Genomic DNA, 24789 nt, shown 5'->3' with positions numbered 1-24789 from the left:
ATGGCACCACATCAAGCTCACACCAAAGTACCAATATCCCAACACTGGATGCTGTGTAGCTTCTGAGAAGAAAACAAGGTCATATAGTTTGCAATAAGATATTTCTTTGGGGACGTTTACTGTTGGGAGTTACTTCACCTTGTAAAAAAAAAAAACAACTATAGGGTCACTATATTTTGAGGAACTGCAGGCCACAAGAGTCTTCCAAGACTACTTTTAGATCCTATAACCATCAGCACAAACAGATCCTAAAAATCAGCATCCCCAGTTGACATCACAGAATACTAACAGAATGAATAACCATTAGATACAGAGTGAAGATGGTACAAGGGATTCTGATCCCCAGTCATCAAATCTCTTCAAATCTCATCCAAATCTCTCCACTTCAACCCAGACATCACTGAACAGAGACAATATATGCCACCATAGTATTCCAAATTCCAGATTCACTAGGACTTTGAAATTCAAACTTTGATTAAAATGATGATCATTTCATTATTATAAAAGTAATTATATATGCATGCTATTAAATTCTAACAGTTATGCTAGGATAGGAACCAAAACAACATTGCAAATAATAATAACAAAGATGTTTTCATTTTACAAACAAGAAAACCAGGGTGAAGAGAAGCTAAATAATTGATCAAGATTAGAAAGCAAAAGTCCTAAAACAGTCCTGATTTTAAAATCCCTATTTTTAAACATGATACAACATGCCATAGATATTCCTAACTCTTTATCTGTTCTTATCAAACATTTTCTTAGCCAAAAGTTATATGCCACGTCATCCTCATTTCAAAATCAATCAGGATTCGGGCCATTTAAAATCCTATCTCCTTTATGAAAGTCATGCCTCGACCATATTCTGTGGAATTTTTCTAAATTTTTTCTAAACTGTCTTGACCTTTTTTTTGACATCTTTTACTTGGCACTAAGTGAATGCTGATATATCTAGATAACAATTAGTGAATTCATTTTTCCTTCCAACACACATACCTTAACATCCCTCTTTAATTATGTCCCCATGCTCGTGTTGACAAACAAGGGTTAACAGTCCAAATATCTACAGAACACGGGGAGATAATATACAAAAGTGAAATGAACTAAGTGCAAAAAGAAAACATGGTCTGAACTGTTAGACTAGAAAACAAATCTCTTTTTAATGGGGTGGTCCCTCTTAAGCTCCATCTCACCCACAATCACTTATTTCATTCTATATCATATTACCACTTGGCATTTTAAACATTTACTGCTTTTTATTACGCCCTTCTCAGTAGAAATTAAGTTTATAAAGAGCAAGAACTTTTCTCGTTGTTGAATGAGTAAATAAATCAACAAATATTGCCAAGTGGGAACTGGGCCCAGTATCATAGGATCTTCATTTTTCAAGAGAAGCTAAAAATAAATGATGTTAAGTTTAATCTTCTGATTTCTAAATGTTGATAAGTAATTAGAAAATGTTATGCCATTTTCTGGATGGATAAACAAAATATTTCTGCAGACTTAAATTCAGTCTGAAAACAGCAATTTTTTTTCTAGTTACTTAGAATTATACCTTGCAAAATGTAGGTAACTTGATTAGCAAATAACAATATTTCAAATATACACATCCAAGATACTGCTATTATTATTCTATATTATTAAAATCCTATTCACAGTACTTAACATATGTTCCAAAGGAAACTGTTTCAATGTCTGATTTAAAATGACTACCTGAACTTCATATGATTGCCACACATCCAATATCATAAAATAAACTTCTACTCTTAAGAACAGTTAAGAATTCAGAAATGTTGTGGAATATAAAATAACATAGTATGAGATAAACACCCAAGGACAATAAAGACAAGAGCTCGGAGAATTGCTCCATGGTTAGAAGCCTACCTCATGTGCTGGGGGAGAAGGCAGTTGAGATGAAGAAGGGAACACTGGGTTAATGATGGTTGGAGAGATTGTTCGGGATGCAAGATGTGCTGAAAGTAGACCAAGGATCAAACATGATGGCCTCTCAGTATCTGTATTGCAAACCACGGTGCCCAGAGTAGAGAGGGGAAGAAGGAAGGTGCCTGCCATAGAGGCAGTGGGTGGATTGGGGTAGCAGGAGAATGCTGGGGACTTGGTGGTGGGAAAGGTACACTGGTGGAGGGATGGGTGTTTGATCATTGTATGAAAGCTTTGCAATTATCTCACAGTGATTCAATTAAAAAAAACTGGCTCCTGGGGCTTAAAAAAATATTTTTCTAATTTTCCAAAACTTAAAATTGAAGTCTAAGAAACTAGTGAAGAATGCTCTAAAGGTGGGCATTTGGAAGGCATGAGGGGGTGGGGTGCAGAACAGTGTGGTGTGCCTAACCAACCTAACAGCGAGTTCAGAGGCTGGATGGGCCGGAAATGACATCAACCCCAGGCAGGAGGCCCAGCCCTACCATTATTGGCTTCAGCTGCCCTCCAGGCTCCAACTGGGCCTCACATTTTATACCTGGTTTAAAACCCAATTGGTCTCCTGGACGCCAAAGCAATGATTCAAGTCAAATGGCAAGGAAGCTTCCAGAAGAGCATCTTTGTGACTGCTGATATAACGGGGGACGCAGGGCTCAGCCAGAGACGGGTGACCTTCCCTCCGTGCTTGGCTGTACATGGACTAGACCCCAGCTTCTAGTCATAAACTGTGGGTTGGGACCCCACACAGACTTAGAACTGAGTATGTGAGTGAATGTGTGAGAGAAAGCTGTGGCGGGGGCCCAGAAAGATAGTGTAGGGTTCCTGGTGCTTGTTTTCCACAGAACAGACCTGGGTTCAAGCCCCCGCACCACATAAGGTTGGCACCCTGAGAACTGTCCATAGTGGACCCAGAGGAGCACTGGAAACCCCTTTGGTGGGGTGTTTCTAAACACTCTCGCCCATGTGGTGTTGGGAGGGGTGGCGAAATCAGGTACAATTGCAAACAGCTCAAAACTCCCTTAGAGCATCCACACATGGAACCCGCACACACGGAAACCCCCCAACCCCTCCACCACACACCTCGGAAACTTTGCTATCAGATAATATCACCTGGGCCCTCCCCACTCTCTGTCTCTCCAGCATGGTTATGTTCACACTGCTTGAACCTTAACTCCTGGTTAACTGGAAATTTGTGAAAATAAGCCCTGCAATTCTGTTATTTCAGTTTGCTGATGCCTCTCCGCAGCAAGCCAAATTGCTCTGCTCTGTTCATATCCCAGAAGCTGGTTCATACCTTACAGCAGCTTGTCCACTGGGTGGGTGTGAATGACGCCTTCTTTGGGGTGCCGAGATATTTCAAGGGGGCCACAAGTGAAAACTGTGCAAATGGGAGGACGAGACTAGAGCAGGCGAGGTGGGGGGCGTAGGGGTGTCAAAGGAAAGAACAGCCAAAGCAGAGGCAGAAAAGCACAGCTGTAGAATGGAGCAATACCCCACGCTAGGAACACAAGCACAGAAGCAGCAGCACAAAAGGACAGGCGGCAGGTAGAGAAGAGAGTTGGGGTGCAGGGGACTCACGGTTTGAGAAGCTGCTACCTTCATGCCAGGTGCCGGAATGTGAAGTATACAGGCTGCTGAGTGTGGCAAAGCTGGAACTCTTGGCCTTGGCAAAGGGGACAAAACGTGGGCAGGCTCTGGAGCACCCCCAAGGGTCTGGGGGGTGCGGCTGGAGAGAACCAGCAGCATCTCAGGCCCAAGCTGCCTTTGGAAGCCAGAAACGCAAGGGCTGCTGGACTGATGCCTCCTTAAATAGAATCCGATTCTCCTGGCACAAGATTCTCACAATCCCCTGGCTGGCACTCACACGGGCATCACCTGAGCAGGCCCCAGGGTGGGGGAGGATTCTGATGCCTTCGCTGTGGCTGCAGTGTGAACCCAGCCAGGTTGCTGGGAGTATCAGAAAGACAGGAGGAATCTTAAAAGCCCTCCCAGAGCTCTAAGAGGCCTGGGGTCACCACATTCCTCTTAGCCCCCACCGGCTCAGCCCGCAGCAACCCCCAAGCACTCCGCAGAGAGTAGCTCCAAAGCACTGCAGGCTTTGGGAAAAGGAAAATCAATCTTTGTTTGTTTAAACAATAAAAGCTCTCCAAGTGATTCAAATAAGAAAGGAAGATTGTGAACCTCCAGTTTCGCTGTGACAAGGTAGACATTTCCTCCAAAACTATCCTTTCAACTGCAGCTTTCTCTGGCAACCAATTCCTACCTTTCTAGCTCATTCCCTCTGCCACCCTACAGATCCCTGATGCGACTAAAAAAGGTCCTACAATCCTTTACTCCTTTCAAAGCTTCTCATACACCCCAGAATCTGTGGCCCCCTTACCTTATTTATTATTGTGATCGCCACCATGGCATAAACCCATTCCTCATTCCCCTGAATTCCCTCCACCACACTCGCACCCACATGGTTGAAGATAACTCTCTCTCTCTCTATTGCTCCCTTGCAGACAAAGCTCTTGCATCAAAGGCACACACACTGCACATTGAGCCTGCCTTGCATGTGGGAAGTCTTGGCTGATCCTGGGCATGATGTGAACCCCTGAGCACCACCAGGAGCAACCCCCAAGCACAGACCTGAGTAGTCACTCAGTGAACACCACTGGGTGTACCCAAAAACAAAAGAAAAGGGTAAACACACAAAATACACATATAATCACCGTCTTAGATATACGACACAGGTTAAAGTTATTGTTCACCACTGCAAACTATAATGACAGAGAGAGAGAGAGAGAGAGAGAGAGAGAGGGAAACAGAAGTGTCTCCCATAGATACAGACTGGGGGCTAGGGGTGAGGCAGAAGGTGAAAGAAGGGAAATTGGGGCATAGGTGGTAGGAAATGTACACTGGTGAAGAGATAGGTGTTGGGACACTGTATGACTAAAGATCATGGACAACTTTGTAACTGTCTCAACAGTTTCTACAACATTTCAAAGTAAATATATACGTTCTAATAAATAAAAAACAATAATAAAGTCAAAAAAAGAATTCAGAAATGTCATTTCCAGGTGCTTCCAATAAGTAAGAGTCTGAAAGTAAGTGAAAATATATTGGATTTCTAGGAGATGACAGAAAAGGAGAGCCAGGTTATAATTCCATAGTTGATAAGTAAGGACTACCAATGGAAATTTTAATTTTTTTATTAATCTTAATGTTTTTAGCACATATAATCTAAAATTTTATTTCAGCTGACCTTTTGATATTTCCTGATGGCATGTTTTATCTTTTCTACATTAAAATTATTAAATAGGAATTTTAAATGTTTACCAATCACTTAGTGTCTTGATGCTAATGAAATATCACATCTAAGTGATCAAAGTGCATTTAGTTTTAAACATGGGTCACTTAGCAATAAGAGTGATTGGGTAGAGCTGATAACACTAAAATAATCCAAAGAAAACGTACTGGGAGAAACATATCAGTTTATCCCATGTACTGGTGACCCCCACAGTAAGTCAATTATCAGCTTCTGAAGATGTAAAAGGGAATAAGCAGTCTTGTTTCCCTACATCATTTGATGTATATAATCCTGGAATATCCATAGAAGAAAGCAAGAAAAATATATATCAGAAGAATAAAACATGTTTTATGCCTAAATTATTGCAATAACCTTCTTAACTTTTACATATATTTAATTACATAGGTGAAGCCACTATACACATTTTTTTCAATAGTAGCATTAATTTTGTACTGAGGAAAACATTTTTTCGATAAGTTCTATAATGATTTAAACTAAAAACTGAAAAAAAATATGTAGGCAAACTTATTTTTCCAAAATTAGGGCTACTGGAAAGCTGTAAAATTACTATAGGATAAGAATATTTATATTCACTTCATTTGTTATGCTAAAGAAACATGAAATACAATGCTCATTGGATGAAAAGAATAATGGTTCGTATCCTCTTTTTGTTTACTTTTGTCTAGAGGCCACTCCTCATATTTCTTGGGGGATACATTCCAGTCTAGTACTTAGGGATCAGTTGTGACAGTTCTATGAGGACACACAGTGCTGGGATCAAACCCAGGGCTCCTGCATGCACAGCTTGTGCTCTATTTTCCAGCTTCTGAATGCTCCGAAAGACACACAGATGAGGGGCCAGAGTGATAATGCAGAGGGTAGTATGCTTGCTTTACACGCAGCCAAACTAGGATCAATCCCCGGCATCCATATGTCCCCCAAGCCTGTTAAGATTGCAACCCATATAGTCCATCGAGCCTGCAAGACTGATCCCTGAGTACAGAGCTAGAAGTCAGCCCCTAAGCACTGTTGGGTATGACCCAAAAAAGAGAAAAAAGTACACACAGATGAAAAAGTAAACTGCTAAGTCCAAAACTACTGAGGCACTGTGGAAGAAGCCCAAAATTTGGAAACAGACCAACAAAAAAGTTTTACCTACAATTCCACACTGGCTCACTTCTTTGACCCTTGGAAAGTTCTAAAGTTAGTTTACTTGTTTGGAAAAGTAGAACCATAAAACCTTGCTTTAAAGATTGACATAAAAAAATTAGTGCATAGTTATTGTGAAAGCCATTGAAATGAGAAGGAATTTGTTATCCAACATGACCAGAGACAGTGTGAATAACACACTGCAATGGCATACATAAACAATTCCAAATACCAAAGAAAAAACAAATAGATGTTATCATTAAGAGTGAAATTAATATTCAGAATAATATACAATACCATTTGTAAGAAATGTTCATGTGGCCTGCATTTTCAATAGATATATACATGCTAAATAATTATATCACAATATGGAGGAAAATGACAAGTTATCGAACTCATAACTATAGTTATTATTAGGAGATGATCAAGGCAATATAATCCAGTAGATGTACACATAGGTTTTCAACTAGGCCAAAATGTTTTACTGTCTCAAAACCTAAACTGAGGCAAATACGATTATAAAAAATGTTTAGATGCTACAGTGTTAAGTATATTGTACATGAAATTTATTTTATTATTCTCTAAATTTGCTGTATATTTGAAATATTTCATAGTAAAAAGCAGCTTTCTCAGTTTTATAAATAAAACCAGGTAACTTAACAAAACAAACAGTAGCCCTTTCAGAGACTCTCAGAAGATGAAGAGGGCTGAGAATAGGAAGAGTTTAAATGAGTAAGAAGACTGGGTATAGAAAAGTCTTTCCTCTCTGACTTTCAAACTAGAAAGATAACTTCAAGAGTTAAGAGACAAAAATTAGCTATATAATATGTAAGATATAAATCATTAACTATTAACTCAGAAATTCGGTTAGTTTACAGAGTGCATATTCTCCAAAAACATCATTAAGCTTAAAATACTTACTATAACCCCACTCTTGGTGATGGTTTCTCTGAATGTGAAGTTGCAAATTGCCCAGGCTAAATAATACGTAGACATGAGAGGGGTCTGTGAAAAGTGATCTGTAACCCATCCATCTTCCTCAAACACAGAAGTTTCCACTGGCATATTGGATAAAGACAAATAGGTTGCTTGATGCTTAATGCTGATTTTGAAAGTAGCCTTGTAGATGGGTTCATCAAAACAAGGAAATGCCTTCCTGGCATGTATAGGTGAAAATTGAGTAACACCAAGGAATCTAGAAAAAAGCAAATGACATTCTCAATTACTTTATGACCACTCTGCATGTATCTGCTGATAAAACAATATTTGCCAAAATGCAAAATATTTTTTCTTTACTAAACAAGTATGGAAATAACACATAAGCAAATTCATTTATTTCTTCCCCCAATAACAACTCTTCAGGGAGGTTTTTGTCTCAATTAAAGCAATTTCTCTCAAACCATAGCAGTGTTTATTGGACCCCCACACAAAAAATTTATCATTTACATGAAAATAACTCATTGACATCACAACTGGGAAATAATGGGGAATAATACTTCTCCTTTAGGATGCTTTACTTTTGTTTCTGAAGCTGAATAATATGTAAAACCATGAAACTAAAGTCCAGAGTATCGTGAAATATCGTGGACATAGACTATCACTGAGAAATATCTCTGCCTTAAACCTTCTACTAGATATGGTCTAATTTTGTTTAGAAAATACTTGAAACCTGACAAAACATGGCATAAATTCTGACTTCACAACCTTCTTATTATCTGTGAATATTGTTAAACTTCCCCTGGGTGTTGTTCTTTATTGTTTAAAATAAAACAGTCAAGTCCTGCTCAAAAGTATTGCAAAGCTTAGGAGGAGGGGAAAGAAGATGTAAGGCCTCAATGTCTATGACTAGATGAATAGCTCCCACCAGGCAGAGATAATAAATGGCAACCAGCCAATAAATAGCAGCCACTGATTTACAATATCTGCAGATCTTGAACTATGATCACATATATTATATTGAATAATACAGAGATCATTAGCTTAGACTACTCATAATTCATATATAATAGATAATTCTATAAATTATCAATTTTATTGTGTGTTAATATAAATATAATAATGTAATAAATGTATATAATAAATATGTCAATATGCTCTATATGTGTATCATGTATGACATAGTCTTCTAGTTTTCAGATAAAACTACAAAGCTTGATTTTATAAAAATTCTATCAAGCAATAATTACTTTGTTTAACCATTTATAATTAAAAATAAAAACACTTAAAGTACTTTAAGAACACTTTTTTTAAATGTAGAGTACTGCTATTTATTCAGCCATTGATTAAGCTGATTGAAATGGACATGAACGCCATATTACATTTTTTTTTAATCACAATGAGATACCTTTACAAAGTTTTCATGTTCGAGATTCAGCCATACAATGATCAAACACCCATCCCTCCACCAGTGCACACTTTCCACCAACAGTGTCCCCAGTATATTACTCCCCCATCCCAGTCCTCACCCTGCCTCCATGGCAGGCAATTTCCACAATACTCTCTCTACTTTTGGGCATTATGTTTTGCTCGAATTTTCCCACCACCACTCAAGCTGCCTGACAGGGGCAGATGCTGATCATTTAGGACTGGAGCAAAAGTACAGCAGGTAAAGCATTCGTCTAGCATGGGGCTGACCCAGGTTTGATTCCTCTGCCCCACTTGGAGAGCCCTACAAGCTACCGAGAGTATCCCACCCACACAGCAGAGCCTGGCAAGCTACCCGTGGAGTATTCAATATGCCAAAAACAGTAACAACAAGTCTCACAATGGAAACGTTAGTGGTACCCGCTCGAGCAAATCGATGAACAACAGGACAGTAGTGCTATAGTGCTATAGTGCTCATTTTGGAGATCTTGGGTGCTGCAGCCACGTGCTTCTGGAATCTTAGATTGTAAATGTTTGGGTTCCAGAGACACTTCTGTAGGCACTAATCCATTTTGGGATTCAATTGGGCATCTCTGGGCCAGGGCTGTTGGTGCATTAAGATGGCACCCGGAGGTACATTGTGGGTGTGACAGCCAGGCTGATGACAGGGCAGGGAGCTGGGAAGGGACAGCCTGGCGCCTCTCTCGCCATGCAGCATGGAGAGTTAGTCCTGGAACCCACATTCCTGGGCCTTGCTTGCAGAAGCTCTTTGTCACCAGGATTCCATCTAGAGTAGGCAGGGAGACTGTACCTGCTCCACCTGGAGTGCCCCAAGGAAATTGGCTCAGTATGGGACCTGGAGAGATCTCCAGCTCTGTGCTGTCTGCCGGAACTCGCTGCTGTGTTTCTGAACCAGGGCTGTTGGGGCGCTAAGGTGGCACCTGGAGGCAGATTGTGGCCTTCCAGCCAAGCCGATTAGCAGATGGGGAACTGGGAAAGGACAGTCCAGTGCCTCTGCCATCATGTGGCATAGAGGTTTAATTCTGGAACCTGCATACCTAGGCCTTTCTTGTGGATTGGTCACCGGGATTCCATTTGGAGTAGGCAGGGAGACTGCACCTGCTCCATCTGGGATGCCCTGGTGAAATTGACTTCTGTGGGGCCAGGAGAGATCCCTGGTTCTGTGGTGTCTTCTGGGACTCGCTGTTGTGTCTCTGGCTTTTGATCACTGGAGTTGATTCATGGGGGTGACTGCCAGTGCTTCCTTGTGTTTTGGGAAGTGAGAGGAAGTAGCCCACCCCAACTCCATGAAAGCCTGAAGATTTCAGTCACAAAACCCACATAACCGAATTTTCAGCAGATCATATCTTGGTGAGGTCCATCCTGAGACGTTAGAGTCAGGCCAGGGGTATGGCAGCAATTTTAGATTGTGGAAGCAGGCAGCTGCTGGGGGCTCTGTGTGGGCAGGCACAGGCCAACCTGCCCCCCTCCGATTTACCCCAGTCTGTTCAGTCATGTACAGGTCCAAGATTAACTGTGGCTTTTGGTCTCTTTCGAGATTTATCTATGGGTCTCTGAAATAAGGCCAATAAATGAGCTTTTATAGCTGAGCCAGAGGTGGTTTGTGGGCGTGGCTCCCACATATCTAACTTTAGGCTGTTTAATTTCTTGGTAAACTTGGTCCCAAGTCGTTGGGGTCCGGCTATAGGCAAAGCAGCAATTTTGGGGTGTCAGGAAGCCTGAATTCACCATCAAGCTGCTGATGCACTCACCCCACAGATACAGGATGACTTGTTGGTGGCATCATAACCCCAAGAACACTTCTTTAACTTTAAGAAAGACAGATTTTAAAGTGTTCTCATTATTCATGAAAACATACATGACAAATATTAATAGTTTAAATACTATGAAATCGGTGTAATCAAATTAGTATAAAATGTTCAGAAAATATTTCTGAGTTCTAAGAGAAACTCTCCTCTATAAAACTCTCTCACCATTTATCTCTCCTTCACCCTCAGTGTACATGGCACACTTTCCCACAGAGCCTAAACTTTTCTTAAAATCATACTCATCACAGCTCTTTAGGCAGCTACAGGCAATCAATGGAGACTAACAAGTATTTTGAGTCTTACTGGCTATCTTTGTCTCTAACCATGAGGTACAACCGTGTTCACACCATTTTAAAATGATGAAGCTCATGTTTACCATTGAGTTCATGTTGCTTTAAAGCTGATAAAAATAAAGGATTTAAGATTAATTGTGAGTCTGTGAGAGACTCACAGAGAAGGTTTTTTTAACCACTGTCTTGGAAACAGAACAGGATAATAGATATAAGGTTTGGGTAACTGACTTAACTGTATGGACTTATTTTTTCATTAGTATGAGAAAAAATAATGTACTCTAGTTCTTAATTTTTTTAAAAAAGTCTAGATGATCAAATAAGATAATATAAGGGAAAAGAGTTTTAGCTATAAGTCTTTAGACAAATATAAGGTTAATGTGGAAACAGTATTAGAAACAAATTGTCCAGATTTCATAAATTTCTAAAGTGAAAAGTTAGTTCAATTAAACGATTTGTCAAAAGTTAACACAGAGGGGGCTGGAGCGATAGCACAGCGGGTAGGGCATTTGCCTTGCATGAGGCTGACTGGGTTTTGATTTCCAGCATCCCATGTGGTCCCCTGAGGATAGCCAGGAGTAATTCCTGAGTGCAAAGCCAGGAATGCCCCTGTGCATCGCCAGGTGTGAACCCCCCCCAAAAAAAGCTAACACAGAGGGCTGGAGCGATAGTACAGCGGGTAGGGCATTTGCCTTGAATGCGGCTGACCCGGGTTCGATTTCCAGCATCCCATATAATCCCCCGAGCACCACCAAGAGTAATTCCTTTGTGCAGATCCAAGAGTAACCCCTGAGCATTGTTGGGGGTGACTCAAAAAGCAAAAAAATAAAAAGTAAAAGTTAACACAGAAAAATATTACTGCAAATCTGAATCTAGAACTCACACTTTCTATTCTTCAGTATATGGTAATTGTGTTCAAAACTAGTAAAATTTATCTTTAGCCAAATTTTATAAACAATTTAATTCAATTATTGCTAATATTCCTTCTCCCAAATATGCCGGCATGGTGATAACATTTTCCTTATTATTTCTATTGGTATCTGTATAGTTGTTTCTTAATGAAATGTCAGTAATTTTTAGTTAGAATGTGCCCTTTACAATTTTCTCTTCATGGGTTTTTCTATCTTAGAGAACGTTCTCAAATATCATTTGTCAACCTATATCTAAACCTATTAAAATGTCCATTGAGCTTGATATTTTTCTGCTGAGGTTATTTAAAAGAAACCTATGGGATTTCATATATGAAGAAAACTGTCTCTTTTACCATTAAATACTTGAAAACTCCAATTGCAGAAATTGAATAAATAGATATTATCTAGGGTGTGTGAGCTTTCCTCTATATTGGATTATGCAGTACACTTTTTAAAAGATACTGCCACTTTGTTCTAAGGGTTTTTACAGTCAAAAAAGTATGTGTGTATATTTATGCATGTATATATATACATATATATTTTAACTAATAATACGAAGATATAAGTACTACAAGAGTTCAATAGAAAGGTTGCAATTAGAATTCATTAGTCATTAAGCAAAAATCAAAGGTATCTTTGGCATTAAGTAATTAAGCACTAGGAATCTATTAGATGTAGAGGATCTAAATATTTCTGGCTAAAGAGAAATTAATAACTCAATGACTTATACTGAAGAATTACAATATTCAGATTCTTTTTGCCTTATGTAATAAGTAAATATGTTAATAAATCTAGCAATATAAATCACGAATTCTCAGGGTTGAAAGGAACTACAAAGATCATTTAGTGACTTTTTTGCAATTAATATTCTTAATGGATTCATACACACAGTATATATCTATGCACAGAGGGCCAACATATATTCTGATAACGTCTAAATGAGGAAATACCAATTTCACAGTCTGGCACCTGAGAATGATTGAATTGAATTTCAATTCAGTATTTAGGAAATCAAAAGAAATCCCTTGGTAAAGAAGAGCAGTTGGACTAGATTACTGTTAAGGTCTTTTCCAAGCTTGAGATCCTATAAAAGAAAAAAATTAAAAGTAAAGTATTCCTTGAATTTGATGAGGTTTTTAAAAACCATTAAATTATTCTGTCACTAGATAGCTTTTTACTAAAAGCTCTACAAATGCACCTGCTTCCTTTAATTATTTTTTAGGGCATTAATTACTAAAGACAAAAAGACAAATATTTAGGTGTCCTTCCCTCAAGTTATAATCAAATAGATAAAGTAGAAATAAATCTAAATGTGTATCATACAAAAATCTGTGACAAAGAAAAGGGAAGATGTATAAAAAATGCATTATTCTAGGGGATTGGAGAGATAGCATAGTGGGTAAGGCTTTTGTCTTGCCTGCAGCTGACCCAGATTTGATTTCCTAGCATCTAATATGTTTCCCCAAGCCCACAAGAAGTGATCCCTGAATGCAGGCTCAGTATTAGTCCCCAATAATCATCAGGTGTGGACTCTAAACTTCTTCTCTCTCATGATAGATAGATAGATAGATAGATAGATAGATAGATAGATAGATAGATAGATAGATAGATAGATAATTAGAAAAATGTGTGCGTGGACAAAATCTTTAAATGCAGGATTTCTCAGTCATAGAACTATAGAACTACTGATATTTTATTGGATAATTGGAAAATATTTTATTGGATAATTATTTGCTCTCAAGGCACTCTACAGAACAGCTACTATAATTGAACTTGATCCAAGATCCAAGTACCCACTACTCATTTTGGAGAAACACAAAGTTCCCAGAAGTTTCAAATAACAGGAGAACAAAAGTGATGCAGTTGAGACCCACCAACCTTAAGTACAGAAGGAAAATTTTTAGAAAGAGGAAGCATGAAAATTGGTCTTGAAGCCTTATTTAAGGAGGATGGACAGATAAAGTGAACAAGTTATCTACAAGTACCACTGTAGCACTGTAGCACTGTCATCCCGTTGTTCATCGATTTGCTCAAGCGGGCACCAGTAACTTCTCCATTGTGAGACTTCTTGTTACTGTTTTTGGCATATTGAATACGCCACTGGGAGCTTCCCAGGCTTTGCTGTGCGGGCGAGATACTCTCAGTAGCTTGCCGGCCTCCCCACGTGGAACAGAGGATTCGAACCTGGGTCTGCCACATGTAAGGCAAACACCCTACCCACTGTGTTTTCTACAAGTAGATAGGAAAAAATCCTTTAAAGAGACGCATATTAAATTCAATACCATCTACCCTCTTACAGATCCTGGTTTCATTAGAGCTCCTTATTACCAGTCTATCTCTAACATCTCACGGCTGACATCTTTTTCATAACAGAAAGATCCAGTTTCAGATTCAGTGCAACAGTGTCCTGGGGGATTTCAAAAATATAATTGTGGGTTTAATGTATATATATATATATACATATATATATATATATGGTTGCATCCAGTTAGTGGAAGCTTCTTTTCTGCTTACTGCTATTAAAAACAACAGAAATTTCAAGAGTATTAGCCTTCTGGTGCTGGTCCAATTATGTAGAAAGCTTGAAAATAATTAGATTACTGCAAAGTTATAACTGCTGACACGCAAAAGTAAAAATTTTGAAGAGTGCTGCTTTAAGGAAGGTAATCTGTAGTAGAAAAATTAGTTGTTGATTTTAAAAAAAAGTTGGTAAATCTGAGGTGTTTGAAGTGGTAATAGGATATCCAATAGAAGTAACACAAAAAATTATTAGAAGTGGGAAAATATTAATGTACGTATTGGTGTAGAATACACATATAAATATAGCAAGAAGTAAAACAACAGCAGAAGACAGAGGTATTGTGACAAGCATTAAGTTGTCTATTTTTCCTCTGCTATCCTAAACAAAATTATTTATCTTTTAATGAATCCCTCTATTATCATAAAAATTCCACTTTCAAAAGTGTCATCCTGAAGTGTCATTCCAAGAATGTCACTTTAGCATAACTAGAAAAATAAAAATAATATATATGCATCTAATTCATATTCTATCTAAAATAAATTACTTGAGTTCTTAACAACTTCTCTATTTGACATTTTGGTCGAGCAAAAAGAAGGACTTAAAGCTCTGTGTTGCCTCTGAAGGATATAGCGAATTGATTTCTTCTTATTTCTGCGGAAGTTCACTAGGCAAGCTACTTGTGTCAAGTCATTATGATAAGATTCAGCAGAAGTAATGCATTAACGTTGGCTGATATTGCCAACAAATTACAGTATGTGATACAAAACAATTTCTGTTCCATTACTTTCAGTTTGCCTTTTCATAAAGTTAAAATATGCAGAGGAAACAAACATTTGCATAATGCTGTTAGTATTCAGATTGATCTATGGCTTTTCATAGTGGAGTCCACCAAAACCAAGAGAACCACACAAATGACATGAAATTTGGGAGGTTTTCGTTTTGACCTCATTCGAACATACTACACATACAGCACAGTGAAAAAAATCATTGAATTACTTGTAACACAATTGCAATTTGCTTAGGGTTGGAATGACTTAAGATTGATAGCTGCCCATATCAAAAGCTGCCCATATCTAAAAGAAAGCTTCAGTGGACAATCAAGTGACTAGTAAATGTTTAGTAACATGCACTAAGTTACAAAGTCACGGAAATTGTCCACACCCGATTTAAGTTGAAGTCTGTTAATCCAAATGCAAATTATTACTCAATGAAGAAACATTCTCAGCCAAAATGGGTCATTGTTTAGACTATGTGTTTTTATCGATTTCAATGAATCATTAAGCCTCTGCCATTTCAGAAGTACTCCTGCTGAATATTCAGAGCTATATGCAAGCATGTAGTCTTTTTTTTTAAATAACTGTTCTAGTACACTAAAAATGTAATGCAATAATTCTAGCAATCTGTATGTAGGAAGTGGTGCATATGTGAATAATTGTGTTATAAAAACAGCATACGATTCATATTTGTTTTTATATGTTTCTACTAAACATTCTTATCAAAAATGAATACTGAATAAATGATCAGTGTTGATGAAAATTAGTATGAATGCATGAAAATTACTTTCCTGGGCCACAATATTAGGTTCTTATGAAAATAAATAACCGGCGCCTAAGATCCATTTGCTTAATATCAGAAAGAGGCAAAGCATTATATACGTCCTCTGAAGTACTGCTACTGTCAGAACTCAAATAGTCTCCAGACCAACAACTAATGTCTGATAGACCTTTCCTTAGTCCCTGTGGAATTTTCTACTTACTATACTAGCAAAGTAACAAGGGAGATTCTTTCTTAGCCTGTTACAGGTGGTATCTATTCTCACAGCCAAACACAGCAACATCAAAATTATAGCTGCGTGTGACTGTTTTCTATACTCTTCCTGTTCCCTCAACCTTCTCCATCTCACACTGTATGAACCAAGCATGGGGTTTCTCAAGCTGTTAAATAATCACATCCTTTCTTTTCACTGTCTTCACTATAGGAGAGCCCAAACTCTTCCTTTCCCCATTATTAAAGTTTAGCTATCAAGGCAAAACAAACAGCAGGAGGAATCGAAGGAATCGCCACTGTGACAAATTCCCACCCTCCATCCCCATATTGCTAGTACGGAACACTCTACGCAATGTCTACCCAACATGACTAGCCCAATAATAGATCTCTGCCATGGAATAATATCATAGTTAAAACCCAAAACAGTGCTTAGCAATTGTCAGACTCTGTTTTAGAATTTTATTACATAACTCATACAATCCTCAAAATGACATTTTAAAAGAGACCATCATTCTTCCTAATTTCCAAATACGGATATAGACCTAGGTAAATTAGAAAACTTGGTCAAGGTCATAAAGTTAAGAAATAGAATACTCAGGACATTAATCATCTAGTCTGGGACCAGAATCCTTGAACACATTACACACAGACACAGACACACAGACACACACACACACACACACACACACACACACATTTTTCATTCTTTTTCCATTTAGCAATACAACCAAAGTTGGCTATGACCTTTTGTTAAAAGATGTGAAAAATAACCAAGACTAGAAATATTTGAAACAATTCCATTCTTAGATGACTTTTTTTTCTTTTTTTCTTTGGGGTAAGGTCAATAGTCAAACTTAGGAGTATGCACATCTGAGGCATGCATTCTACCACTAAGCCAGGTATTAGCCTGAGTTTCCTTTACTTGTATGGTCATGGGAAGTTATTTGAATAATTAAACTCAAATTTCACTCTGCATAAAATGAGTAGTCTGTTGTGAGAGGGGTGAATTTATCACTGACCCTACACAACTGGTGTCAGAGCATCTTAAATCTTGGGGCTACTTGGGCATTCAGAGACTGAGTAAATACACCTAGGGAAGGAGAAATGGTTGACCTTTAACTCCAATTCACCACAGCCAATCTGATAGAATTTACTCTACTGTCAGGCCACCTCTACCACTAACACCACCATCCTGGTGAATCATTTCAAAATGTTCAAGAAACTGAAAAGAGAGAAAGATTATTTTTGGTTTTTTGCTTGTTTATTTCATCTTCGTATCTTCCTAATGCAGTTCTTTTTCTCTATTGGAGTCTCCATCCACTCTCTAGTGGCAAGAAGCAGGACTGCATGAGACTGAAATCTCTGGAGGATCCCAGTCACACTATTACAAACCTGAAAGCATGTGACAAATGAAAAGAATTCTTCTCACAAATAATTTGAAATATTACTATGATGGCAAAGATGGTTATTATCATTTCTAGTGAATGGAAGGCTGAACATGAGGTGAAAGAGAAACACTCTTCCTTTTGGACTATACAACACTGATATATTAATGCTAAATTATTTCTTTCTCACTCTTTTTATATCATTTTTTACAACCATGTTTAAAGAAGAAATCCTATTCTTTGTGTTCATATCAGATAAATATCTGCATTCTTGAACAAATTAACACAGTTGTCCTGGACTCTTGCCTCAAGTTCATCCACATAAGTAGTGGCTCAATTTGATTTGAGAAAATCAGTCACTGTCACTGTCACTGTCATTCCGTTGCTCATCAATTTGCTAGAGCAGGCACCAGTAACCTTCTCCATTGTGAGGCTTGTTATTGTTTTTGGCATATTGAATACGCCATGGGTAGCTTGCCAGGCTCTGCTATGCGGCGAAAGAAAATCGGTATGTCATGTAAATCAGATGTGGGGTATCCAGTTAGAGGCCTGTGGTCTTCTGGGAGAGATACATCGCAGATAGCCCCTTTCAGAGTTGTTTTCAACAAGACTCCGAGATCTCACAAATTTTTCAGTTCGGGGCCTTCCATGAAGTGGCAAAAGTCATTAACTCCAACATGCTTACCAGGCTGAGTGAAAAAAATGAGACTGCCTTAAAACATTGAAACAATGTGAAGGCTTCCTCATTTTTACTAAATATCATGATTATTAATTCAATTCAGAAATAAATATAGAAGGCATTATTGTGGTACAAAATACCACAATACCACAATGATCAAATGATGAACCATAAAATCCACAAGAATGTTTTCAAAGAAGTATTTTATTTTTTGCAAATTTCTTTGAGAAGCACAAAGTTTTACTCTTTTAACTTTCTGTGAGTACATACTCACAGACCATGTTTCTCTCCAAATAACCGATTATAGAAAAGATCTCCTATTTTTATACTGCCACTGTCACAGCAGCATGTTAAAGACTCAATCAAAGTTTGTCAAAGAAAAAGAGTCTCCCTTTTGAAAGTGAATAAAATGTTCATTTACTTTGGATAAATTTCCTCTTTCAATCTACCATCTGGATCTAAATTAAGGTACCCTACTTTGAACATGGGTATGCTCACCATCTGGCTACCCCAAAGAAGCAATTACTTCAGGTAAAAGAACGTTTTGCCTAATTCTAAGCTAGTGTATGTTACTACAGGACGCCACGGTATAAATACACACCTCCTTTATCTGCTTCTACGTGCCTACCTGAGGAAGCAGTGAAAGTGTATACTGTCTAATGAAGATAATTGACTACTGTGTGTAAACATTTCAAATCTACATTAATTCATTTGCAATACTCAGCAAGTGATGGTTTTCCTTCTAGTCAGATGAACAGACTGTAGAGCACTTGACTCCAGTAGAGGAAACTTGAACTTTAATTGGAGCTTCTCCTCTTTATTTAGCCACCACAGAAGGAGTGTAAGAAAGGTTAAGTTCTCCCTGTAGGACAAAACCAGATCACCTTCAACACCTAATGGGAGGTAAGCCTTCCAGGAATCAAAGGAACTCAGCACACAGTGAAGAAATCTCAGTTTCCTACCCTCATCCAAATTCTTACTCTTAGATGTCAGGAATGAGTCAAAAATGAAGATTAACTTGGTATAACTGACTTGTTTCTACATAGGCTAAGTCAGGTGGGCTGAATTGTAATATTTATCTTTAAAATATTTTATGTAGCATAATGTGGCTCCCCATTGGTCCATTAAATATTTACTTTCACTAATTAATTGGCAAAAATTATGAATAACTAATGACAAAGATATTTAATCATTAATCAAACGAAAATTAGTTTACATCTGCATCCTTTTCAAAAGTGTTTTTAAAAGGTCATTGATTCCATTTAAAATTCTTACCAACAAAAGTCCAACCCTGGTTGAGTTAGTGCCTCATGTCGGCATATTTAAAAGTTTGCAAATAGTTAGAGGAACAACAAGCCCCCCTCCAATACGTTAGCATGTGCAATGTTGGCATAATTGTGAAATATTTCAGTATATTTCTTTAACTTATCAACTTCAGTAGAAACATCTACAAAATTATAATATTTACTCTTCCATTGAAAAGAGGTCAGAAAACAGGAACAAGGACTTTTTCTAAGATGCTATTTAGAAATTTAAAACATCCTATGATTTCTTAAAGGCCAATCCCTTATTTCCATTGGGATGCAGAGTTAAGCCACTTGTGCTCTAGGTTAAACTTTCAACCAAGTTATTTACATCTTTGGGGATAACTGAAGGAAAGAGTGTGAATACAAATATGCACTTCGGGTCCAAAAATCAGTTATGGGTCAAGCAGAAACATCTGGTCTTTTCAAGAGTGCTGTTAATTTGAAAGCACTGACCAAAACAACTCAGTTCCACCAAATATATTTTGGCATTGCTCTAAAAGCAGGATTTTTTGCAAGTATTTCTTTTACCAATGCAAGATATATAGTGATGGTACACCACTCCCACTACTGACATTTTAACATGACAAACTTTTCTGAACTTAACACGCAAATTTTCCTTCTACAGCTTTTCTTCTATAGTTGATACTATGTGGATTTCAAAATGTATTTTTTAACCTGTTTTCTTTAGAATATGTTGGTTGAAAGGGAATATATGGTGAAAGGGGAATGAAGTTATCCACATCTGATCCTAGGTGCTTGAAGGTTAAAAAATATATAAGTACAGGTGGTTTTAACTATCAAAACTATAAAAGCAGTAAGCAATTATATGAGGCTACTTAATAAGCACTCTATAAAGTTCAAAGTGTTTGTGATCTTTAAAACACAATGACATTTCCCATCTTCTTACACTATCATAGTTCTTTTGGGACTTTCCAGACACAATGAGCCCATGTGAAAGGATCAGAAAAAAAATAAAGTTCCAGCCCCAGCTCTTCACTGACTAAGCCTGTTGACCTCAGGTCTCTCGGCACCTCTGAGCTGAAGTTTGCTCCTAGAGTGAGACACATTTAAGAAAGGGAAGGCTTGGGGCTGGAGCAGTAGCACAGCCAACCCGGGTTCAGTGTCCTGAGCCCAGCAGGAGTGATCCCTGTACACCAGGTATGCCCATGACCCCTCCCCCGCACCTCCAGCTAAAACAACACACACACACACACACACACACACACACACACACACACAAAGAAAGGAAAGGCTCTACCAGTGACATCTTTGCTAATTTTCAACCTTACTCCACATCAAAGCTGTCTATTCCATTTTTAAGTTTATTTCAGTTGTTCACAACCAGCATACATGGCCACATAATTCAGTGAAATCATATCAAAAGAAATAGAGCAGGGCAAGACTACTTATTCATCCAAGAATACACTTAAGAATTTTCCATCTCCAGACATTCATAATAACTAACATTTGCAAAGGCACTCCTGGTGCCAGGTACCTGTTAAAGTGCTTTTCAATACATTTACGCGTGGAGACCTGAAACAATCTTATGATAACAATATGATGATTATTACCAAGTAACACTAAAAGTCTGGGCCCTGAACCAAAGAGCCTGAGTCTGTGCCCCTCCTCAGTGGGTTCACTTGTGTGACAAGTTACTCAATTTCCCAGTATCTCCATTTCCCAACTGTAAACTGGGTAATGTAATAACACTACTCCAGAGTTTACTTATAGGACTGAGATACTACCTGAGTGGCAGGGGCGGGGGGGCACAATGATCAGGAGTCAATAATGAGTAGAAGTAATCATTGTCAGGAGCAGGTGACTTCAATTAAACAACTGCCTCAAGTTTTCACAGCAACTAGACTAGAATTCTACAGTTGGGATCTGAGTACAGTTCTGAGGAAGTACAAAGTCTGTGCTCTCAACAAGTACTGTAGAGTTTCCACAGCCTTTCAGAAATGATAAAAACTGCCCAAACCTGGAGGTTCAGGGCACTCACTAACAAGACACTGGAGGCTGGCAGCCAGCTTTCCTTCCTTGCCCGGGAATGTTTTTGAGAAGGAACAAACAACTGGAGGCACTCTGCCTTAGAAGAAGTCTTGCAGCCCCTGCAAGGAAGGGCAGCTTTCCCTGGCATGGACCATGGCCATCAATGATCCACCGCACTCCCCACCCGCAACACACACTCCCACCCCACTGCTTTATCCTTCCTTTGCCTGGATCCCCTGGGACTGCTTCAAATCTGAACTCCCAGTTTTGAAAAACTTTATTCAGCCAACAGCCAAAGCTCATCCTCTGCTCTGTACCTGCCAGGTGGTGACAGGCTAGGAGAGTGGGATTCCAGAAAGAAGGGTGCCATCCTGTGCCATCCTGTGTCGCCCTACCCCAGTCCTTTACTGGGGTTTAGTGCTGGCTGCCCTAACCTCTGGGCAGTCCGGGATGTTTCGCTCGATGGCAACCTGGTTGGCAGGTTTGGGATGACACTCGCATTTTCCAGATTATACTTCTAAAATCAGAAACACAAGCAAAAACCGACCCTTCGATAAATGATCTATTGGGCGGGCTGTCTAAGGAACTCAGACTGGAGAAAGCATGGGAGCCCAGGCTAGAAGAGGGTGGCTCTCAGAGCCGGGCACCGGGGGTGAGTTAGTGGAGTTATAACAGACGTTTAGGACAACTCCAAGACAATGGGTGAGGGTCTGACCTCTCCTTCACTTTCTCTCCCACCCTCACCTCCTGGCTCTGTGAAGCTAGCGGGTCCCCGGGATCGCCGGCTGCCCCCAGTTAGAGCAGCTTGGCGGGGTGGGGCGGTACCCGGCACCGCCTCCCTCCGTACCTTCTCTCCCCGTGGAGCACGTAGGAGCTGCGGAAGAAGCCCAAGAGTTCGTTCTCGATCAGGGCGTTGTAGATGATCTTCAGGTTGTAATTCCTGTGCGCGTCCAGGGTCCTATTCAGCACCACCACCAAAACCTGGGTTTGTGGGTAGAGGAAAAAGCCGGCCACTGGGACAGCCCCGGCCACCCGGTCCTCGGCCACCTGCACCTTCTCCACCGCCACCCGGGAAGCGTGCAGCACGACATAGCGGGTGGCATTCCTGCACGCGATCTCCACGTTGACCTCCCCGGAGAAGGTGAAGTTCTCCATGAAGGCGGTGAGCATCAGATTGTAGTGCAGTGGTTTGAGGTGGCCGGACAGGCGCAGGTGCTTCCAGGGCTGCTCCCTCTCCTCTTCCGACGGCGGCGGGGCGGACGGGGTCCCCGGGGTGGCCTCCCCGCCCGCCCCGGGCGCCGGAGGGTCCACGCCGGCCGGGTGGTTGCGCGGGGCCGAGCCCGGGAAGCTGCCGTTGCCGCCGCGCGCGGGGAAGCCCGCGGGGCCGCCGTCGGCGCCCGGCGCAGTACTCGTGCCACACTCGTCGAAGCGCAAGCTGAGCAGGACGGCGAGCATGGTGACCGCGAGCAGCGCCACGATGGACACGGCGAAGGCCAGCACGAGTCGCTTATGCACCGTGATATGGCGCTCGGTGGTCCGGGGTCGCACCCCGACGGAGTCTGCCCACGGGTCCGAGAGCCCCCTGCCGCCCGCCCGGTGCGCCGAGTCGTTCTCGCCCATCTTGGCCGCGAAAGGTGAGCTGCGCTTCTCAGCCCCCTCCTCCTCCTCCTCCTCCTCTTCCTCCTCCTTCTTCTTCCTCTTCTTTTTCTTCTTCTTCTTTTTCTTCTCCTCCTCTTGCTCCCCCCGCTCGCCGTCCAGGGCCATCACACTGCCTCCTCCTACTCTCCCGCCCCCTCCGGCACCCCCCGCGGGCGGGCCACCGGGGCCACCAGCCGCTCAGGCATCGGAGAGCGCACGCGGGGCCGAGGGCGCGACGGCCGCGGAGACCCTGGGGAGGCTGAGCCGGCTTCTCCTACCAAGGGCTCCGGCCGCAGGTGACGGCCCCCTCGGCGCCCCCCATCGGCCCCGCCTCCCTCCCGACTCCCGCGGCCCCGGCGCGGGGCGCCGAGCGCTGGGACGCGCCCAACTTGGAGAGCGTCTGGCGAGCCCGCTGCGCGCTACTTGTCGGCCGTGCGCATCCCGGGGGCTGCCCCTGCGTGCCGCCGGCTGCTGGCTCGCCCGAGCTGCACTTTCCTCCCGTCTCCGGCGGGAAGGCACCCCGAGCGGTGGGGAGGGAAGTTGGCGCCTCGGCTCGCTCTCGCTCTCTCCCTCCCCGCGCTCCAGCTGCGGCGTGCAGTCCCGGGGTGCGGTGTGCTGGAGGCGGCGGCGGCGGCGGCGCCCGAGCCCGGCTTCCCGCAGCCCGGCACCGAGACACTCGGGGAGGAAGCGGCCGGGCGAAGTCCCAGGGCCGCAGAGCCGCTCCGGTTCCGATCTGTCCTGGAGAAGCCGCCGTCGCCCTCCACCCTGGACACTTTAAGCGGCGACGGGGGCCCTCGGCCGGAGGTGGCAGAGCCGAGAGCTGGCCTCCTGCGTTCCGACGTCGCTCTGACCTCCGGAGACGACAAGTGAGCCCGAAGTGTCCAGCCGGGCCATCCCCCTTCAGGTAGACGAAGCTCTGGGTTTGCTCGGTCTCCCCGTGGGAGTGCGCGCGTGTGAGTGCGTGTGCATGGGGGGCGCGTGTGTGCGCGTGTGGACACGGGCCCCGGGTCTAGATGGCCAGGGCCACGCGGGCTGCATTCGGGGACTGAAACTCCCGGAGAAAGGCAAAGGAGAGCGCGAGAGAGAGCGCGCGCGAGAAGGCAGGGAAGGCGGGAGGGTGGGGAGCGGCGGAGCGGCAGAGGCAGACACTGGGAGATTAGAGAGCTTTTCTCCGCTCTGTCACACCAGACACCCACAGCCACAGAGGGGGTTGCTGAGCCGCCTGCAAGAAGTACATTGTAAATCTTCGGCGCAACAAGCCCCGCAGTCACCCCTCTTCCCGACTCCGTGGTCCCACCGCGCCCCCCGCGAGGGATGCTTGGAGCCTTGGGCTATTAACGCGGAGAGCCGAGCCCGAGCCAGCTGGGGATGAGGCAGTGTCCGGTTTCACGTCCAGCTCACCCGGGGATGGGGAGGACCGTATGTAAATTGAATGAAATTCTCCGAAGCCCGGGTGCATAGATTATACTGTAGTGATGTGTCCAGGTGTGCGGTGCTAAAACAATGCTTAGCGATGGAGCATCAACACCCCGCCGGAAGTAAAGATCCGGGACTAGGCATGTTTTCCCCTAGGGTATTTTCTATTTTTAGCTGAGAGTATTAACATATCATGCCTACCGTGTAATGTTCTTGGGACCAAAATCTTTAGATTTACCGGAATAGTGAGAAAATATATTCCTTGAATTCTCCATTTTTTACTTCACCTTAGCCCCAATTACTTTTTGCCC

General features: G+C 41.6%; 1 protein-coding gene across 2 annotated transcripts in view; it reads right to left on the bottom strand.

Moving 5' to 3' along the window:
* The window catches only part of TRHDE (thyrotropin releasing hormone degrading enzyme), a 450763-nt gene extending 427440 nt beyond the window's left edge, over window positions 1-23323 (bottom strand). For both annotated transcript variants that reach the window (XM_004602680.3, XM_055118082.1), the window contains exons 1-2: window positions 22272-23323; window positions 7304-7577 (exon numbers count right to left, since the gene is read on the bottom strand). In XM_004602680.3, coding sequence (XP_004602737.3) covers window positions 7304-7577; window positions 22272-23188 — 1191 coding nt within the window. In that variant the 5' untranslated portion in view covers window positions 23189-23323. The remainder of the gene's footprint in view (window positions 1-7303; window positions 7578-22271) is intronic.
* Between the last annotated feature and the right edge of the window lie 1466 nt (window positions 23324-24789).

This window comes from Sorex araneus, chromosome 10 (assembly GCF_027595985.1).
Source record: "Sorex araneus isolate mSorAra2 chromosome 10, mSorAra2.pri, whole genome shotgun sequence".
Classification (NCBI taxonomy): domain Eukaryota; kingdom Metazoa; phylum Chordata; class Mammalia; order Eulipotyphla; family Soricidae; genus Sorex; species Sorex araneus.
Note: the sequence above shows the minus strand (reverse complement) of the source record. Positions and strands in the feature narration are given on the sequence as shown.